General features: G+C 36.9%; 1 protein-coding gene and 1 long non-coding RNA gene across 2 annotated transcripts in view; both read right to left on the reverse strand.

Moving 5' to 3' along the window:
- nt5c1bb (5'-nucleotidase, cytosolic IB b) overlaps positions 1-22,565 on the reverse strand; it is an 83,754-nt gene that overhangs the window by 54,291 nt on the left and 6,898 nt on the right. Inside the window, exon 3 of the mRNA XM_065263749.1 lies at positions 14,129-14,258. Coding sequence (XP_065119821.1) covers positions 14,129-14,258 — 130 coding nt within the window. The remainder of the gene's footprint in view (positions 1-14,128; positions 14,259-22,565) is intronic.
- LOC135745448 (uncharacterized) lies at positions 4,232-14,111 on the reverse strand. The gene is made up of 4 exons (XR_010531244.1): positions 8,013-14,111; positions 7,390-7,444; positions 7,090-7,305; positions 4,232-4,629 (listed from the first exon to the last, which is right to left on the reverse strand). It is a non-coding gene; the product is annotated as an uncharacterized lncRNA (long non-coding RNA).

Below are 22,565 nucleotides of genomic sequence, written 5' to 3' on the forward strand. Positions count from 1 at the left end.
GTTTTTTATTTTGTTGTAGTGTTTTTTAATTTGTTGTAGTGTTTTTTTTTTAACTTGCTGTAGTGTTTTTTATTTTGTTATGGTTTTTTATTTTGTTGTAGTGTGTTTTAATTTGTTGTAGTGTTTTTTTTAACTTGCTGTTGTGTTTTTTATTTTGTTATGTTTTTTTATTTTGTTGTAGTGTTTTTTAATTTGTAGGTGTGTTTTTAATTTGTTGTAGTGTTTTTTAATTTGTAGTTGTGTTTTTTAATTTGCTGTAGTGTTTTTTTAACTTGCTATTGTGTTTTTTATTTTGTTGTAGTGTTTTTTTATTTGCTGTAGTGGTTTTTAATTTTCTGTAAAGTTTTTTAAATTTGTTGTTGTTTTTTAATTTGTTGCAGTGTTTTAATTTGCTGTAGTGTTTTTTTAACTTGCTATTGTGTTTTTTATTTTGTTGTAGTGTTTTTTTATTTGCTGTAGTGGTTTTTAATTTTCTGTAAAGTTTTTTTAATTTGTTGTTGTTTTTTAATTTGTTGCAGTGTTTTTTATTTGTTGTGGTGTTTTTTAATTTGTTGTTGTTGTTTAGTAATTTGTTGTTGTGGTTTGCACTTCAGGGCCACCATAATATTCAGAGTTTAAAATTAACAACTGCCAATTGCAGGTGAAAATCAACCATGACTCACCATACATATCAACTCACTAGCTAATCTAATTTAACACATTGTGGTGTGACAATGCCACACAAGACACATTTTACGTTTTAACTGCTCAATATTTATATATATATTTCAGTTTAAAGAGGTTTTACATGTAGTCTTAGCAAAAATATATCTTTTTATTTGTCAGTATGTCTTTTTTATATGGTCTCTCACATAACAGGAAGTGCCAGTATAAGAGGATGCAGCAATGAGCACTGGAGCTGTGTCCCAATTCAAGGGCTGCGACCTTATAAGCATGTTACCTTAAAAGGTGAGCACTCAAGAGTCTTGAGTCTTTCAAGAACCCTTTTCACACAGACATTCCGGAAAATACACGGAAAATGCATCCTGGAATTTTCCGGGATCGCTTAATTTTTTTGTTTATTCACACTGCCATGATTTGCCGGCATCTGCAAGGTCCCGGAAAAACACGTGACCTGTTTAAAGTCCTGCCCTCTCTTCTACGCAGCGTCTGAAGTTTGCATATTATTTATTATTTCTCTCTTCAAAAACCACTCGCGTGCATTTTTGTTTATGATAAGACTATAAAGGAGCACGTGAACGCGCAGTTCTATGCTGGTAAATGATTTCAGCTTCAGAGTGGATATTAGACGAGCTTCCTGATCTCTGGTTTAATCCAGTTTTCAGACATTTATCATCGTGATTTTTAATATGCATTTAAACCCCCCGTTTTGAGGAGCTGAACAATATATCTTGTTGGGATGACGCACAGGCATTTTTGTTTATTATAAGCTCAAATGAGCATGTGACGCAATATTTTTTATGCTGCTAAATGATCTCTGTTTCAGCGCAGTAATGACAAGTTAACTTACCTGATATCTGCTTTAGTCCAGTTTGCTGACATTTCTCCTTGTGAATGTTGTAAATCTCTCATTTTAAAGAGTTGAACAAACTTAATCTTGCCACGGCATGTGCGTCATTGTTTAGGCGTCACATTTATAATTTCCGGATAACTGCTTCAATCTAGTTTGCGAAATTTCTCGTGGTGACTGTTTATATGCATGTTATCTCTCGTTTTAAGGAGCTGAACCATACATTTTGTTGTGTTTTTCAGCACAAAATCCATGTGAAACATTAGGGTGACCATCCCGACTCCACGTTTTAAGTCTGCCTTAACTCTCTGGGGTCGGCCGCGGCGGGGGCGCCCCAAACTCTTTACTTTTCAATCACCACGCAAAGAGACTTAGATTACTCTGCTGACTTTTGACATACATTTATGATTTATACATCATTTAAAATGTTGAAGTGTCTAGTTTTTTTCTATCCACTCCCAATAAAAACAGAATGTTGTGCTTTTTGCTAAATTAGGAAAATAAACCTGATGCGCGTTCTGTTCTCTCTCCCTCAGTGAAGTCCTTTCATAAACGCGTCAGAAATCTTGAGAGTTTTTGGCCAGAGGCAAAGACTACAGCCAGTATTACGAGCTAATTCCGCATGTTTTCTCCCCGCCCATAGGGGTTGGACTGCAAGTCCATTCGGAAAAGCCAGAAACAAAACGAGAGTCAGCCATCTTTAATCTTCGCTAAGCTAAGCTAGCCTGGATCTTGCTTTGTGGAGAAAGCCGAGTAAACAAACCACGAAGGCAGAGTGTAGTTTTGAAAACGAGATGGCAGAAGGGGATTTTGATGACCTGTTGCTCGAATCTGATTGTCGTGGTTACATGTATGAGCCGCAATACAATGAGAAACATTTACGGATGATTGAGGAACAAGAGGCTGCCTAGCAGCTGCTGTAGCCGAGGTGGTGCAAGACTTGTCTGGCGGTCAGGAGAAAGAGCCCAATCAGACTCCAGCTGGAGCGGTCTGGTGGTGTACGTGCTCTCGCTGTGCGCCTATGGACACCGAAAGAGAATCATATTTTCTGTCGCGAATTTCAGCAATGCCATTTTCTTCTTGAAATGGCTGAATCTGCTGTGGAAACGGCACCGCCAGTATGTGTAACACAGCACCGAAGCATTGATCCACACATGGACAGGGGAGTCCTGGAAACTTATTTCAGGATTCCGAAGGTGAATTGGAAACGCCAGCCAAAGCCCGCATGGAGAAACAGAGACATGAGTATAAAGTAAGTATTTTGTTTTTCAGGTCCGTCAGCTGAGCTATGATTGTTATATTTACACCTATGTTAGCCTATTGTATGTGAAAATAGCTTGCATTGCTAACGTTGTGCTTACTGTTTTTAGACAATATCGACTTACATCATTTCGTGGAATGGGTTTTGCAAGGCGAAAGACTTGTTTTGCCTGCCAGTGTTGTTCAGGACATCAGAAGTAGATATCCAGCTCCTCACGGGCAATATAGCGGTTATAAAGAAACGGATGAAGCTCTGGATGAGCTATGAGTGTGAATTGTTTATGTTTTTTAATAAAAAGTTAAAACTCACATTGGTTGTGGTTCGTTTTATAGTCCTTATTGTTGCTACATTAGAGTATTTGCCTAAAGAAACAGTGACTGCAATTTGAGGAAAGCATTCTTGCATTTTCTTTTTAAAGTTTAAGTCTAAATTGTGTAACACACTGTAGGATTACAAATTTATAAAATGTAATATCTAGGTTCCAATGTAATAGTATGTAAACTAAAAAAAGTGATATACATTGTGTTTTACATCTTGAGGTAAAGATTAAGACATTCTACAATCAAGTCAAGCAGCCCAGGTGGTTAAGACATTAACCTTTTGTCTTTATGCTCTTCCTGACCATTGGGAAGGGTACCAAGTTAAAGGTGATTGCTAAGCTCAAGGCACAACTGTGCCTTTGTCTCTATGCATTTGAAGGTATGGGCGATACTGTTAGGATGATTGGATTAGCACCTATGCATTTGAATTACACTGGTATGCTGATGAGATCAGGGCTGAAGCAATTCCAGTAACGGGCTGATTCCTTGACTGAATTTACATGCTTTGTTTAAAGTTGAGTGCTTTTTATTCCATTTAGGGGACTGCCCCCTAAAATGTGTATAAATGTAATGTAGGGCTACTGTAAGCCAGACTTGGTTACTGCAGCGCCCCAAGCTCTATGCTCTGAGTTGAAGATCGCTTTCTGCAATAAAGACTTCTGCTCGAGGAAGTCCAAGTCTCCTGGTCTTCGCTAAAAAGGTTTACAACAACACACACATAATATTTGGCTTTATTTTTAACCCAAATGAATTCCAACAGGGGAAATAATCCAGGTAGTTTTGTAGTGACAGCTAAATCACAGTGACAGTAATCATTACGCCTCCACAAGTCTATAATGTATAACTTTGGTGAACAAAAGACTACAGCGTTAGATGGAGAAATTTTGTTTTTATTATTCACAAAGGAAAAATATTGTGCCACCTGTAAAAAGCAGACATTAAAATAAACAAGGACATAATTTACATCAAAAAATTTCCTGCACAATATAAAAAGCAAAAAATAATAATAATTATGTGTGTGTGTGTGTATGTATGTATATACATATATGTATGTATATGTATGTGTGTGTATATATATACACATACATATACATACATATACATACATATACATACATACATACATACATACACACACACACACACACACACACACACACACACACACACACAGTATATAATAATATAAATATAAAGACAGAGTGGTGGCAGAATCTGATTAGACACAGCAAAAGGACTAAGGGAAGAGGTGCTTATTATTATTATTAGAAAGTGTCAGTCTCAGAAGCAACTTTTGAAAGAAGTCGTGGCAGCCTTCTTTGATGGTTTAGGCACTGGTGCAATGTTGGGTGGCAGCGCAGGCTGTGGCAGGGCAAGTGAGGAGGAAGGCACCTTGAACACAATGTTTGGATTGAGTCTTTTTTTTATGACCTTATGGATGAGTTTGTCTACAAACTGTGTGGTGTGTGGTATGAAGATTTTCTTCAAGACCCACTGCTTGGATCTCTTGCAGAACACTTGGTTGAACCGTGCATCTCCTGTAAAGGGTAGGAAATTAGATAAGATTCAACTTTACTGTCATTATGCAGAGTTCAAGTACAAAAAAACTAAATGTAATTTGTATCCAACCAAAACTGCAAAAAATATAGTGCAGTTTAGACAGTAGTGCTGTTTGTTTACAAAAGGTGGTTTAGAGTAATAAAAATGAAATATAAATGTGTGCAGTTTATTAGCTGTTACCTTGTAAGAGCAGAATAAATACTGATTTGGAATATGAACCATGTATGAACAACATGTACAGATATGTGCAATGTAGTAGCAGTAACCTAATAGTAGTATAAATAATATTGATTTATGCAGTGTATAAACAGAATATATTATAAGAAAAACAATAAATATTCATATTCAGCAAGAACCATATAGAAAGATATGTACAGTATGTACAGCTATTGGCAGTGTGGTACCATTGTAGTGCAGGAACTAACATTATAAGAGTAGTAATATAATATTATGTTTAATATAATAACACATAAAATCTGAACTAAGATTCGACTTTGCTAGACTTTATTCCACTATGTGCCCATAAGCAGTGCACGAAACTCCTCCCGCCAATACGAAACAACAACACCTCACTGCTCAATGTCCTGTATGATCGTTCCCTTAGCTGTGGACATTTTAATTTTGGATATTATACTACTCTGACAACACATGGTAACACACCGGTCTTGGTTGTGGCCTGCCGCCTCTTGACAATGTTCTGATTGTGCTCCAGGATTGCAAGGTGACAACTCTCCCTCATTCCCTGGAATGAGAATGCCTGGCATTTGGGAAGGTATTTCATAGGCAGTGTTGGGAGTAACGCATTACAAAATATAATATATTACAGTAATATATTAGTTTTTGCTGTAACGCAGTAATATAACGCATTACTAATAAATTTTGGTAATATTTTACTCGTTACAGTCTTAGTAACGAGCGCGTTACAACAATGCATTTCAAAAATAGACGTGTTATTTTTTTTTTTTTTTTGACCAATGCGCGCGACCAGCATCCACACAGGAAAAAGCTGCAGGTAAAATAGTAATGGCTGCGTCCCAAACAGCATACTTCCATACTATATAGTAGGCGAAAAGCACTACTTCTCGTACTCTTTGCCTACTATATAGTATGGAAGTAGGCGGTTTGGGACGCAGCGTATGTCTGTTTCCAGGTGCTGTATGCAGCATGTTCATTTTTACTTTAATTTTGTATTTGACGCGTTTCTTAAAGAGCCAAATCTGTGAAGTCTGCGGGTGTATAAGCATTGACTAAAGTGGTCGCAATCAGGTCCGGTAGCGCCGCACACGCAAAATTCTGCGAATGAGAGCACTAAGTAAAAGCAACAGAAAGTTTCTATTGGTCTCCCATGCTGCTTGAACCTCAGAGGTAAAGAGACTTTTAGAAATCTTGCCAGTAAAATCCATTTCACCACACCAGCAATGACAAGGTAAGCTAACATTGCTATGGTTACAGTCCATATACATAATAGATTGCTAGGCTATCCCTATGCTATCTACAGTTTTATTACAAACAGAAACCAAAACTACAACAAAACATTAATGTAGACTTAAACATGGTTATTTAAATAGTACATTTTTTAAATAGTACAACAGTACATCACCGTTTTTACCAGCCTTTGTATGGGAGCCTATATTCATTGTTTGGCAAAAAGCAGTGTTCCTCTGTTTGTCTGTGTTTTATTAAGCAATTATATGTTAACCTACATGTAATCCTTATATTGTACTGAAATGAGCTGTATTGCTTGAGGCCTGATCCTCCAATAGCACTTTTTGATAAGTTGTGTCAACCCAGTGCATGCCAGGTTTGTGCTGTGAATCTGAATTAAAAGTGAATTAAAGAATAGAAATGAAAAGAGGTTGCGTGTCTTGCCATGTTATTAGTCTATAGGTTGCATTATAGTGGGCTCTAGCTTTATTGTGTTTGGTATGTGTACCATCATTTACCAGACTTTTACCAGATCATTTGTCCATGTTTATGACTCTGACAGTCATTGTTACTGTTTTTTGCCATAAGTTTTTACTGTGCCTATTCAAAGCTCGAGGGCCAACACATAACTTCTAGATTTATAAGCATCAATAAACTACATTTTAACATTTTATAATGCCTAGTCATACTTCTGTTATTTTGATGAAAGTAACTCAAAAGGAACGCAAAAGTAGTGTAACTCATTACAGTTCAGAGTCGGTAATATTGTAATGTAACTAATTACTTTCAATTGACAGTAATTTGTAATGTATAATGTATTACACTTTGGAAGTAACTTGCCCAACACTGTTCATAGGTGTACTGTGAAAGACTTCCAGCAGCCCTGTGTGCAATTATATAACGAGAAAGAAAGAAGGGATGTAGAATGTCTAAAGTGGACTATCAAAATAAAGTGTAACCCATAATGATTAGGATTTGGAAAAACAATCAAGTGTAAAAGCGCAACTTCTCACCAGTATGTTTGAACAGGGCCATCTTTTCCATGTCTCTCAGAAGCGTTTTGTTAAGGACCAGCTATGAGAGGTCTTGAAATGCCACAGAATCCTTCTTCATCGCATGCGCATCTTTGGAAGAGCATGGTCACACCGATGCTGTCCTCCGTCATCATCTGTCCACTCATGCTCATTACACACATGGTGTAGAATGGACTTCCACCGGCATTTCAGTACCTGCATGAAATATGATTATCATCAATAAGTCTAGAAAAATTGTTTTTCCTAACAAAAGAAACAAATAAGAATCAAATGTCTTACCTCAACGTCCCCCTTACTGGTTGCACAGGAAAATCACATATGATTTATGACAGACCTATGAAAGATAATACATTTAGTAACTTTGAACCTTGCAAACCTTGCAAACCAATGTAAAGTCTCCCACATTACAAACCAACACTGACAAAATAACAGCGGAAGTTTGACTTTGCAGGTAGTTTTTGAATTTCACCACCGGATCAATAAAGTCTGAAAATGAATATGCAAAGTAACTAAAGCTATAAAAATGAAAATAGTCATTTTCAAGTACCTTACAGTAATATGCAATGATAAATGGCATATTACTATATTTTACAGTTTTACAGATAAAATGCAATGGTATTTACGTGTAACAAGCATAAATATTATTTAATTAATAATGTACATCTAGCAAATGTATCTGCAGTTATCTCAACCATCGAATAACTTTACAGCAACAGGGTTGCGTGGAAACGTAACTCCAGAAGTAGCTCGATAGCTAACAGTTGTTTTATTTTGAGAACAGTCAACTTATATGTCATTGTCTATCTAACGTTACTTTGCTAACTTTACTGCTAACAACTATATCACCATGTAAAGGCTACTGTGTGATCAGAAACAGAGTCGAGTATTAGCAAGAGTCTTACCTCTAGACGAATGCGTTTGATACCAGATGGCCCCGGCTGTTCGTCGTCTGTAAAGGTAAATATGGACGGAATTGCAGTGTCCTTTAGCGTGTTTCACTTCATTTCGAGTACATTGGGTTCGATGTCTTCCAGCTTGAAATGAAGACTGCAAACCCTCAGGTTTTTCAATTTTACCACATCAGTTGTCTTCTCAAAACTTTGGGTGGTTGATAGCCCGCAGCCATTGTTTACACCGCGCCAAATGATGAAAACTTTGAGTCCGAACATCCCGATACAATGCAACTTATCACCATTTCGATGGGGAAAAGGTAGTATTTATAATAATATATCAACTAAATCGTCGCAGAGATTCACGTTTTCCAGTGTCTGTAAAAGTTGTATTTAGCCTAATTGAATCTCCCTCCCTCCTGCCCTCTCGAACTGGTAGGCGTGACTAGGGAGTGGCCTCGTAGAGCAGTGAAGCAATGCATTCTGGGATTTGGTGTTTTTTATCCACATGAGCCAAAAAAAAAAACAAATTTTCTGGGTTTTCTCGGCCTAGAAGGCACCAACTTCTACATAGGTGACCCAATTTAATCTGTTTTGGTTACTAGCCTGTTGGCAATTCACTGATATGATGTGTGCACATTTTAACTTTTCTTTAAAGGAACAGTATGTAAGAAATGTATATCAATAAATCATAAAATTGCCCTGATATGTCAGTAGACATTAACAAATCATTTTCATTTAAAATACTTATATCACTGACAACAGTGGTCCGGCCAGGATATTGTAATTTAAAAAGTGGAGTTGCAGCCCTCAACTGATGTTTATGTTGTCATGTAGTGTTTTGGTCTACCCTTCTTCATCAATATGATAAATTGTAATCGTAATAGTTTGAAAAACTTAATAGATTGTAAACAAAGACTCGTCGGGTCCGCTAGTGTGGCCCGGTCGGCTTAAAAGAAAAAAAAACTTAATGTGTAGGACTCGTCACTTGCCATTGGAAGCTTCTTGTAGCAACCAGTATGTTCCTGTTGGATCCTGCAGCCTATACTATCTGGCAACCTCGAGTCAGGGGGAAGTGGAATGGGATACACCGCTCTACAGTAATTTGAAAGTGATTGCAGTACCATTTTTGGCCACCCTACTACATACGGTTCCTTTAAAACACTAATAACACTAATCTTATCTCAAATAAGGTCATATGTCCATTTAAATTTTAACAATACATTGTTCCTTAAGTTCTTTATCCTGTGGAAATTTGTGAAATTATGTATTTTCTGTATTTTGATGGCAAAATGACAAGCATTCAAATAATGTTGTTTGTATTTTTTATAACGTAATCATGCCTACATGTTCCTTAAAATCTGTCATTTTTATCCCATTAATTAAAAACCTTAGTCTTGTGTCTTGTTCCCTCTTGTCTATTTATACCTTTCTGTTTCGTCTTCCATCACGCACTCGTTGTTAGATCTCTGTCTCCCTGTCCGTCCAAGTGTTTCTACCACGCAACGGTTAACTTCTCCTTTCTGCTCTCGCCATAGGTTCAGCCTGCCCGTTTGGATTACTGTCTCTGTTTCGGGATCCTAATCCTGTGTTCGGGTTTCTGCTTGGTTCCCGATTGTGCTTGTCTCCTATTTTTGGACTAACTGGATGCTTTGCCAGTTAGTTTCCTGTGACTCTGTGTCTGCGAGGAGGATTATTGTGTGGCTTTGTGTGGTTCACGGACGGCTTGAGACAACAGTGACTCTCATTATAGTGTACTCTATTATCCTGTCTACATCCAGTGTATTCTATTATCCTGTCTACATCCAGTGTTTTCTACTACTCTTCATTAAATTACTTGCATTGAGACTCCGACTCCGGGTATTTCCTAACAGTTTTGCTGCCTTTATGGATAATATGACAACATAATATTGTGCCAGGGCAAATGGGTTTACAGTTTTTCTCCATTGGTTTGGCTCATTTCTTGAAACAGAAATTACATTCTCAAAACTCTAAGATAATTTGGCAAAACAGTCTTACAGTTCAGCTCAACACTATAGTTTGCTTGCAAAAGCTCATATATTTCCCAAAACTGTTCACTCATGCTTCAAAACTAAATTCCTTTCCCATATAAAGAGTCAGTGCCACAAAAATGGCAAATATCCTTCTCAACTGCTTGCCTCATTTCTTGAAGCAGACCGGACGTTCTCAACACTCTTGGTGCTTTTGTCAAAATAAAGTGGATGGTTCGGCACAACACCATGGTTCACCTGCAAAAGCTCCCAAAATAGTTCACTCATGTGTCAAAACTAAATATCCTTCTCATTTTAACAGTCAGTGCCCCCAAAATGTATCGTCCCTTTGGCATTGTGTAAGCACTGCAAGTCGAAATGTTTAGATGTTTTGTCACTATGGCAGGGGACCATTGAAATATCTCTTATGTCCACCTTTCAGTCTTAGCCCTTTATTGACAATGGTACTGTACTGTTTTTTGTCTAGCTAACAGAATACAATTGTGTATAAAACTGAAAAAAAAATATGATTTTAGGGGAAGAGTAGCCTCCAAGGTTTGACACCACACATTGCACTCACACTGCCAAGGAAATTGTAACGACTTTTATTCACACACAAAGTAACTTCCATACACCAGACCAAAATAAAATATATAAAGCATAATATACTCTAATATAAACACAAAAAACAATAAAAATTATATGCAGCCTGCTGTAAATAATGCGGGAGTTTCAGAACTAACATTTCTTCCCTGGTCGCTGTCCTCACCCTTCCTCTCCTGGCCACCATCCTCACCCTCCTGACCATCCACACGCTGCTGCCCGGTGGGCAATAATTTTATGGCCACGTCTTCGGCCCTTGGCCAGGTTGAAGCCAGCTTCATCCACAAACATGAGGATGTGAGGGGTCTCGTTTCCTTCAAATGACATTATTCTCTACAAAAGCGTAAACTCCTACTTTGTTAGTCAAGTTTTAGTTTTACCTGACTGTCAATTGCTGTAATAAATTTATCAAATGTTCAAAGCATTCATATATGTTATTCATGGTATTATGTTCTTGACTAATTTTGCCAGTTGAACAGACTATTGTGCATGTGATGACTTATACAATGAAATGACGCTGACACATTTTGGAGTGAACAACCATTAGACTGAGAATCAACCAATCAGTTTAGATCAACAAGATCTATTCACTTGGAAATTGTGCTAAATGTAGGCTACCTGTACTTAATCAGTTGCAAAGATGTACTGAGCTATTGAGACATGTACTTAGATATTTGCAATTTGATGAAATGAATGAGAAATTCAATTCTGTTGTGAACACTTGCCAAGTGGTTTGGAGGTTTGTCCATGTTGTTTTGAGAATGTAATTTCTGTTTCAAAAAATGAGCCAAACCAATGGAGAAAAACTGTAATATAAAAAATTATTTTTATGTAACACTACTTTATATAACATTTTATTTTTAATTAACGTTCAGGCCTAAAACCAAGATGGGACGATCCTTATGCGGTCCTTCTAGGAACCCCTTCAGCAATAAAATTCAACAGCAGGGAAGTTGCTAGGTAAACCTAGATGCAAATTAGCTTATACTCCCCAAATATTAGACAGCCGATGTGGGATACAGTCATGAGAAGAACTTTGTCTTTTAGTGAAGAGGGGGCCACCTCATGATGAAGATATGGGGTGGGGGCAAATGTTTAGCTTCACCGGACTGCGGCAGCTTAGTCGCCTGATGGTTTCTTTAGTTTCTATGGGAGTCAAAACTAGTTATTTCCTAGCAATAGTCAAAATAAAATATTTCCTAACAAATTTGTTTAAACAAATTGTTGTTTTTTTGCCACGGAGCTCTCTTGTTTTCTTCTCTTTTGTTTTTGTTTTTTTATTTTTCACAGAGATATATGGCCTTTAAGAAATTCACTGAAATTCAGGCCAATGGTCATTTTTTATTATTACATTGAAGGGTATGAGCAAAATTAATACAAAAAAACAATGTTATTTGCTGTGTTGATTTCTATTCTGATTCACAATTCAGATCCATTATTACATCCATGGTTAGAACATCACAGTAATCTTAATTTGGCAGTAACTTTAGCTCATACATACGCTAAGATGCCTAATATTTCCAATTGTTGGGTATGTAAATCTTTTCTTTAAACATCAACATCTGCATATACACCAGGACTTCTGAACGCCAGTATAAGAGCGAGGACATGGAAAAAGACTACGTTACAACTGAGGATATGACGCAATGGTTGTTTGGAGGATCTTGGTGGAAAAAACTGTTGAAAATATTTGTTCCAATTTTATCTGCTCTTTTGCTAATATGCATGTGTTTGACTTGTGTGATACAATGTATTTCAAGAATGAAAAAGAAAATGATTCAATCTGTACTTACTGATGCATATTTTATGGGTAATATTGCAAATGGAGAAGACCACAAATTTGTTGTTTGGAAAACTACTAAAGCCTATTATTTAACCCTTTATTTGTCTATTCATGACGGTTTAATCCTAAAGTGCCTAAGAAGGTAATGGGTTACAACCCAAAGTAGAAGACATTATAAATGATAAACAGTATTTCTTATTACATTTTTGAATATTTTATGTTAACATTTAAGAATGTATAATCCTTGGTTTAGATTTAGGAATGTATAATCATTTGCTTAGAATCATATTAATCTTACTAGGTACTCAGAAAAACTGCCAAGGTGAAATAGTGGGTAGAGTGTGCTTTTGTTATCATAAGACCTTTGATTACTGCATTATCAAGCTGCATCATTTTAATTACTATCTTTGTTTTTTTGTAGAATGTAGACAATCCTATTTTTCTAGACTTAGCAGAATGTGGGATGTTGTTACAATTGTGAAGGTCTGTGAGGTTCGACCGTCGCAGTGAACCAAGAACCAGTGATTAAAACCTAAATAAATACAGTCCGAAGAGAAGCTCAGATCGAGAAACAGTCTGAGTGTATCCTAATGAGACATCTCAATCTGGGTTCTCCCTGCAGAATATATACTACCCCATTCGTGGTTTGAGTGCGTCTTATTTTTGTTAAGGTTCATAAGTATTTTAAACCTGACAAACTTCACATATGTGCTCTGGGGACACCAAAGATTTTTTTGACATCTAAAAAAAATATTGTGACATGTCCCCTTTAAGTGCAAAAATGATCCAGAAACAGGTTCACATATCCATTTACAACACTAGGATTTGTCCCCAGAATGAAATTGTCTATTATTACCTTATTTGTTGTGTAATAATAATGTTGAGCTCTGCTCTCAGAGCAGCTCCTTCAGTAGCACTGTGTGTGTGCAAGCAGAACTTATGTTTGAGCCTGTTTCAGATGAAGATACAGATTTTGAGGAATAATCAATTATTCAGAGATTGGAAATGAGTGGTAAGTTTCTGAGAGGTAAGTTTGTGGGTTTTTTTTTCAGTATAAACCTGCAAAACGTAACTGTAACATCAATAGTAGAACTTCAGCCTAAACTCCAGAATATAGCATTATCTAGCATATAGAGCTAACTCAGCAGTCACAACTTTGTTTTTAGCATTGTAACAACATTGTACTTAATTTAATGTGTAATTTAATGTTGGGGCGTACATCACGACTGTAATGTTTCCAGCAGTCTTTTGCATGCACAAGATTCACATAAGGAGGAGGAAACAATCGTGTTTGAGGCTCATGATATGTCATTACCATGTTCAGAACTCTTATTATTCATCTACGCCTATGTAAATACAGTTTTACATTCTACAGCACCTACATTCTACAGCATTCTACAAGTAACTGTTCAGGTGATCAGTGTTTGCTATTAATAACAATAAGGGCAAAATGGGTTGTAAATGCTGTTTCATTTGACTTTATAATGAGAGCAAATAACAAATACAACATCCAGATTAACTGCTGATATAATACCAAGTAACATAGCCTAATATTGTTTTTAAAAATAACAATAAAATAAACTATAAATCTTAAACCTAAATTATATAATTTTTTAGGGGTTGTTTTGAATGTATATAATTCATCTCCACAATAAATAAAATCTTTATAACAGAGGTATTCTAAAGGCAATAAGCAAAATGCAATGAGCAAAATGAAATGAGCAAGATGCAATGAGGAATGCTATGCATACCATAGTGATTTATACTGTTCATGAGTCGCACTCCAACCTGGGCATGATTGTTGGTCATGAGAACGATGTCAAACAGCTCTTCACTGTCTGGATAGAGAGTCCTGAGTCGTTCATTTACAGTCATCAGCGCCTGTATGCATATAACTTCAATAATTTTTTTTCTATAGCTCTCTTCAGAATAGACATTGTTGCAAAGCTGCTTAACAGGAAATACATTTTTGGGTAACACTTTAAATAAGGTTGTAGTAGTAAACATTAGTAAAGGCAGTGTTGTATTCGAGACCAGCTTAATCGAGTCAGAGTCAAGACCGAGACCAGAGAAGGTCGAGTCCGAGTCCACATTAAGTTGGGTCTGAGAAAAGATTTAAGGTCATAGTCTGTGCTATAGCATTTCTGATCTCACTCAATTCATGTTTTGTTAAAAATGTCAAAGTCACCCTCAGTTTAATGATTTTGAAATCTACTCTATAATATTTGGTCCTACAATATACACAGGTCCACTGTAACACAAACCACAGCATACCAATTTACAAACTAAATGTATTATTTATGAAACAAAATAATAATTTAGTTAAATAAAGATAATTGCTAATAAGCTACAGTACTGTGCAAAAGTCTTAGGCCAACACCACCAGACTTGTTGTTTTAGAAGTTTTAATGTCCATCCATATTTATTTTTCAATATAATTTATTAGTATACAAACAGAAAAAAAAATTCAGGACTAAATGGCATGACTTTAGGCATTGTCTGTGTTTGGTGTGACCTCTCTTGGCACTAAAAACATCTTGAGCGTTTTTGAGCAGAATTAAGTAAAAAGACCAATTTCTTTAAAATTAGAAATTAGGATTTAATTTTATGGTAACACTTTACAATAAGGTTCATTAGTTAACATTAGTTAGCTACATTAGTTAACATGAACTTATAATGAACTGCACTTATACAGCATTTATTCATCTTTGTTAATGTTAATTTCAACAATTACTAATACTTTATTAAAATCTTGTTAACATTAGTTAATGCACTTTGAACTAACATGAACAAACAATTAAAGCTTACATTTTTATTAACTAACATTAACAAAGATGAATAAATAATGTAACAAATGTATTGCTCATGGTTTGTTCAAGTTGGTTAATACATTAACTACTGTTAACTAATGAACCTTATTGTAAAGTGTTACCAATTTTATTTAGGTTTAAGAGATCCCTGCCGTTTCCTGCTATTGCTCAAGTGGAAGGGGAGTTTACCCTAAAAACATGAAACTTCGTTTTTTATACAGTTTTTAATACTATATACACATTTCCTGTATTTTCTGTATGTATTCTATTAAAGACAATGAGAACCAATTATATATGATCACTATAACATTGCAAAAACAAAAATCTAATTGTGGCATGGTGGCCTAAGACTTTTGCATACTGTATATTTGAAAATGTTAATTAATAAATAAAATTTTATTATGGTATTGTGTAAATAATAATCACCAATCACATAATAATTTCTCTTTTAATATATAAATCAAGAATAAAATATAAATAATACAGAAAAATATGTTTGTTAAATTTACAATATTGTGCTGACTAGGGCTGTCACTTTTGGGAAAAATCAAATTCGAACGGATTTCGAATATCATGCAATGTATCCGATTATATTCGAATATCTAGGCGCCCCCCCACGCGCGTCAAAAAAAACCCACCGTAATGTAGATTCAATCACAAAAATATAGCTGCAAGCAGCGATGGCGGGCCCTCGCACGTTTTTTTACAGCTACACGGTGCGTCCGAGAAAACGATGCACGGTGGGCATGTGCATCAAGTGGGTAAATATCAGTGGACTATTTCATGTTGCTACTGACCCATTTAAGTACAGTAGGTAAAAGAAACTAGCCTGGTTAGCCAGACCTACATCAAGATGTAAGGTCTGGCAACTCTTCACACAAACGGCTCAATGCAAGGGGCGGGATATAAGGTTGTCCCTCAAAATGCCTCTGCACGCAATAGGATAGCGCTATGACCAATCAGAGCAACGAAGAAGGTGACGTAGTTACCGTAACCAGTCAGCAAAACTCCAAACACATCTTTCTTGCTTAAAAAGGACTTCAGTAGGGTTATTTGCTCTTCTCTCAAAGAAAAACATAAGTCTAAGTCCTCCAGAGTCGCGGCCAAAGCCGCTTCAAAAGAAAGCTGTTCGCCAGCAGCAGGGCAGGACTTAACAGGGTGGAGGCCCCTGGGCTTGAATAAATTTTGGGCCCTACATTATCAGAACAAAAGGTACAAAAGCTGTCACTGGGACGGTACCCTTTAAATGGGTCCTAATATTTACCATTTAGGTACAGATATAGGTACATTTTTACCCATTATATGCACTCTTTAGGTACAAAGGTGTACTATTTGAAAGGGTACCACCCCAGTGACAGTTTGTGTAAATTATCTTCTGAGAGTGTACATACAGTAAACAACCTAAAATAAAAAATATATCATAGAACTACATTTTAGGGAAGTTTCCCGACAGGGTTTAGATTAATCCAGCACTAGGCCTATTGCTAGGTTATATTAGGGCATTCAAGTAGTTTTTACAAACAAACCTTACAAAAACATCACTGGTGTGCGTCTTGAGACAAAACAATGGCAATGATATATGTTAAGATATATCAGTGCAAAATGTGTTTAAATTAAGACAGATCAAACATGCATTTTAGTCTTGGACTAGGATAAGACCTGACTAGGAAACTGCCCCTATATCTCTAAAGCAGAACATAAGCCCAGTCTAAAATTAAATCATGTATTTTAGGGATGTCACAAATCCAAATTAATCATGCACATTAAAAAATGCCCCATAACAACATTTAAAATCATTATGTTAGACTTAGCTTAAGAAGAGAATGATATGTTTTGATTAACATTCACCTTATTACACACCATATAATGTTATAAACATAATCAACAAGCATATTTTGTGCATATAGCCTAAGTGGTGCAGTGAAAAGAAAATATTTTAGGATGTAATTTAATAATTATGACAAGACCATCATGTTATATTAGACACCAAAAACCAAAGTGGAGAAGATGATCATTAATTAATTTTGCGTCTGATATGAACGTAATACATTAATACTTTGAACGTAGATATAAAAATGAACACTCTTCAGAAGTTTAAACTGTGATTCTGTTAGCAAACATGCTGAAAGAGAAACTACAGGAAAGATAGTCTAGCTAACGTTAGTGGATTATATCAAAAAGCATCAGGACATCAACATGGCCATGATTTAGTGAATCCTCACCTCCAGATGAAGTAATAAACTGGACTGATGATTTAAATGTTGACATAATCATATGTGCGTTGTTAACTCTCCGGATTTTGTTATGTTTCGTAGCCCTGCTCCACTCGTTCACTTTTCCACAGAAACTGTTTGGTTACAGGGTCGTGTGAACTGCAGACTGCGAACAGATTGGATTTCATTTGGCGCTACGCAGACCGCTTGGTGATGATGTCGAAGTACCGCGAGAGCGATTAGAAAGCAGACTTCTCCGTGTGAGCTCTCGCGGTACTCTGATGTAATTTTTTGGCTGTTGTTGAACCACGTGAATACACCCGTCTGCTTTACAGTCACTTTTGCGCCGTGATAATTTGATTTCATATAATGATCGGATCGCGCAGTGCCGCATGAAGTTAAATGTACCAAATATCAAATAGCCGACTGTATATGAGGTTCAACCCGCCAAAGTAGCAAGTGGAGCATGCGAATGGTGAGTGATTCAGATGTCAATTTATGAATGAAAGTGTCAAGGGTTTGTCACACACTGTTAAGTATTTTCACGCTTTTTTAAATGGGTATACGGAAATCCTTGACCATTACTAGTGGATATACTGCGTATACCTGCTGCGTATCACGTTAGATTACAAACAAACAAGAAAAAACAGAGTTACAAGACCTACTCTAATAATCTTTCATACGGAGCGCTTCATTTTCGCGTTGCTCTTTCTCGTTATCTGTAAAGCTTATTTATGACTCTCATTTCGCGTATTCGCTATTATACTAGCATCTATGGGTTTCAAAAGCAGTAAACGCAGGGCGTCATATTCAGCACCAAGATGACTGATATATATATATTAACGAATTAAATGCAGCACCAAACAATTCCGCACCAACCAATAGGCTGTAAAATAATAAATGAAAACGACTGAACAAATCAAACGAACGCAAGCCGGCACGGAGGCCCCTATTGGCCGGGGCCCCTGGGCTCAAGCCCAATCAAGCCCAATGGTAAGTCCGGCCATGGCCAGCAGCAGCAGCCATTCTTTGTTTTCAAGTAGGAACCGTTGCAGCTCTGTCGTCATCATGTTAAGCCCGCAGCACAGACGTTACACACGATGTGATTGGCCTGACCAAATTTTGGTTTTTGGAGCTGTTAAGTGTATTGTGAGTGCCTAGACTAAACCCTGGCAGCAAATATATTTTGCGGCCGCTAGGGTGCGTCTAGATTTCTAGGCTAAAAAGAAACCCCATATTTTAGACAAACGGGGGCACTAGTCAGCCACTAAATAATCACGCCTTTATCTGACGTTTTTGTCAACACTTAACAGCCGAAAACTCTGATGTGTGTGCCAAATTAAAGTTCAACTAAGCACGCCAACAGCCTTAAACATGCCTGAAATTAAAGTAAAGTTTGACACGTTGCCATGAGAACAGCGTTCGAGTTGTCAAAAATTCCTTTGCAATTTATCATCAACAATGTCTCGGCATCATGTTGACCACTTCTAGTGTCAATCGCATGAATCCCAAATGAGGAGTATTTAAAGGTTCACAGCATGTAACTGTCAGCCTTAAATATGTGTAAAAATGAAAGTAAAGTTTGACGCGTTGCCATGGGAACAGCGTTTGAGATATCAAAAATCCCTTCGCAATTTATGATCTACAATGTCTCAGCATTATGTTGACCACTTCTGGAGTCAATTACATTATTTCCTCAGGAGGAGTATTTCAAAGTTTACTGCATGCAGCTGTAAGGTTTAAATCTGCCTTAAAAATGAAAGTAAAGTTTGACAGGTTGCCATGGGAACAGCGTTCAAGATATCAAAAATCCCTTCACAATTTATCATCTACAATGTCTCGGCATCATGTTGACCACTTTTGGTGTCGTTCGCGTAAACATTCTAGGAGGAGTATTTAAAAAACTTTGCATGGAACTGTCAAAAAAAATCCACCTTTGTGACTGACACACTTCCTGGCGCCTGGTGGTGGCGCTATACCTGGGAGTCACAATAGGCACATCGATGCGATCGGAATCTTCAGACGAACAAACACCTCGCGTGTCATCACAATAAGAAATTTTTTGCCTTAGATATTAGACACTTCCTGTTTCTCTGATAGACACACTTTTATCTGACGTTTTTGTCAACACTTAACAACCGAAAACTCTGATGTGTGTGCCAAATTTAAAGATCAACTAAGCACGCCAAGAGCCTTAAACATGCCTGAAATTTAAGTAAAGTTTGACGCGTTGCCATGGGAACAGCGTTCGAGATGTCAAAAATTCCTTCGCAATTTATCATCTAAAATGTCTCGCCATCATGTCGACCACTTCTGGTGTCAATCGCATGAATCCCATACGAGGAGTATTTAAAGGTTCACAGCATGTAACTGTCAGCCTTAAATATGTGTAAAAATGAAAGTAAAGTTTGACGCGTTGCCATGGGAACAGCGTTTGAGATATCAAAAATCCCTTCAAAATTTAGCGTCTACAATGTCTCAGAATTATGTTGACCACTTCTGGTGTCAATCGCATGAATCCCATACGAGGAGTATTTAAAGGTTTACAGCATGTAACTGTCAGCCTTAAATATGCTGGAAAATGAAAGCAAAGTTTGACTCGTTGCCATGGGAACAGCGTTAGAGATATCAAAAATCCCTTCGCAATTTATCATCTACAATGTCTCAGCATTATGTTGACCACTTCTGGAGTCAATCACATTATTTCCCCAGGAGGAGTATTTAAAAGTTTACCGCATGCAGCTGTAAGGTTTAAATATGCCTTAAAAATGAAAGTAAAGTTTGACGCGTTGCCATGGAAACAGCGTTTGAGATATCAAAAATCCCTTCGCAATTTATCATCTACAATGTCTCGGCATCATGTTTACCACTTTTGGTGTCAATCGCATGAAAATCCTAGAAGGAGTATTTAAAAGAACATTGCATGGAACTGTCAAAAAAAAATCCAGCTTTGTGACTGACACACTTCCGGGCGCCTGGTGGTAGCGCTATACCCGGGAGTCACAATAGGCACATCAATGCGATCGGAATCTTCAGACGAACAAACATCCCGCGTGTCATTACAATAAGACATTTTTTGCCTTAGATATTAGACACTTCCTGTTTCTCTGATTTCGCCATAAATTTGTCGCCTCGCCATGGATACACCGTTCGAGATATCAAAAATCCCTTCGCAATTTAGCAAGTACAATGTCTCGGCATCATGATCACCACGTTTGGTGTCAATCGCATGCATCCTCCAGGAGGAGTATTTAAAAGTTCACCGCATGCATTTTTTAAACAATCCAAAATAGCCGACTTCCTGTTGGGCGGAGCTTAAATGTTAGAGGGGGAAAATTGTTCGCAGTGTTTCCTCTAGGATTTTTTTCAGCTGTGGCGGCAGGGGGCGCCCATGATGATTATAAATGTAAAAAAAAATTTAATGTAGAATATAGGCTATAGTAAACTAACATGTATTTTTTTTTATAATTTTCACGCTGTCATTTACTTTTCCTTATATTTATAGCATATTGTTTTCTATGTTTGATCTAAACTGTATTTTATTAAAAAAACGTTACACAGCTACGTACGTAGTTAGGATATTTCATTGTAGTTTTAATGTAGTTTGCATTGCAAGTTCGTCCTCGTGTTTAGCGTACAGAGCTGTTACAAAGTCATGCAGTCCTGTTTGATAATCCGCACCGCAGTGATTGACAGAACAACCGACCAGTTATCCGACATCAGCAGCAATTTTATTTCACACCCGTACCATTTGACATAAAGACTGTGACCCCAAGCTGGTCACACCGCAAATCGCGCAGTTAACTATAAACCTTTACCGGTCTTCAGACAGATCTTAAACACAAATAAGCACGGGACATTTAAAAACGAGTCGAATTTTGGTCTTGGATGTTAGACCCGCATTTTACTCGTCTATTGAGTCCCTACCTGCATCTACAACACAAATGACACGCGAATAGCCTATTACACCCGTTAGATAAAATATATTGTGCGGTTCACCCGCGGGTACCCCGACCCTGCTGTTTCGTCTGAAAACAGATAAAACAGTCTCACCGTCTGCCTCAAGTTTCTATTACCAACGTTCTTCTCTTCCACGGGAATAATGTAAGTTTCCTTACAAACAGATTCGACTATTAATGTCTTGCAGTCGCATATAAGTAGTATTCAGTATTTAGCCTTTTGTTTTGTGACAAATATCTTATCATTTAATGTGAAACTTTCTGAGTGTCGATCTAAAGCACAGACGATTGACTGACAGCTGAGCGGTCAGCAGTGCGCTGCGCTTATATACTGAATAACTAATGGCCAGATAAGTTGATAATATGAGTACAGTGATTCCAAATGAATGTCCAAAAAACTCGTAATATGTTAAATCAAAAGTTTAATAATGTCTTTTCTCGCAGCCCTGCGCTGTGTTGGTGTAGATATGCGCCGGTGAACATCATATGCGTGATGACCTTGCAGCTTAAATTACCCTAAATTTATAGTCATAAAGATAAAAGTAAAACAACATTCGAAACTTCAAATGATGTATTTTTATTTGTGTAAACTCACAATAAGGAGAAAACCTTGTGCTTATTTATAATCATTAAAAACATGACGTGCTTTCTGCTGGTTTGATTTTAGAGCGCGTCACAAAAAAAGAACAGAAACTCAAATACTTTTTTATTCGTTTTGTCAATTTAATAATTATTTAAGTGCAACATATTTCGTAAAGGCTTATTTATTTTATTATTATTTCTCAAAACAGAAACGTAGCTTAATAATCCTCTGTTGATTTAAATCTAGTTGTGCATGAAACTAAACCCATGGAGGAAATTATGATATTTAAGGAGATTTATTTATAAATGAGTGAACAACGCAAATCCAGAAAGGAATTTATTTCTAGACAGCCAGTCTCGCAGAGCGGACATTTCGGTAGCTTTTTTGCGAGCTTCCGCTGTGGGTTTTGTCTAGAAGGGATACAGCAAATGCCGAAAAGTTAAGGATTAGATTTGGAGGTAGGATTATTAGGATGAAAACAGCGGTTCTGGCTAAATTAGATACAAATACATCCTACAATCGTGTGAAATTTTGTGTTTAGAGTTGGGTTTGGTTTGGTTAAAGGATTAGGATAAAACAGTGCTCATCCAACGAGATTTCGTTTGCTGTATCCCTTCTATCCA

The sequence above is a fragment of the Paramisgurnus dabryanus genome, chromosome 12 (genome assembly GCF_030506205.2).
Source record: "Paramisgurnus dabryanus chromosome 12, PD_genome_1.1, whole genome shotgun sequence".
In the NCBI taxonomy this organism is placed as follows: domain Eukaryota; kingdom Metazoa; phylum Chordata; class Actinopteri; order Cypriniformes; family Cobitidae; genus Paramisgurnus; species Paramisgurnus dabryanus.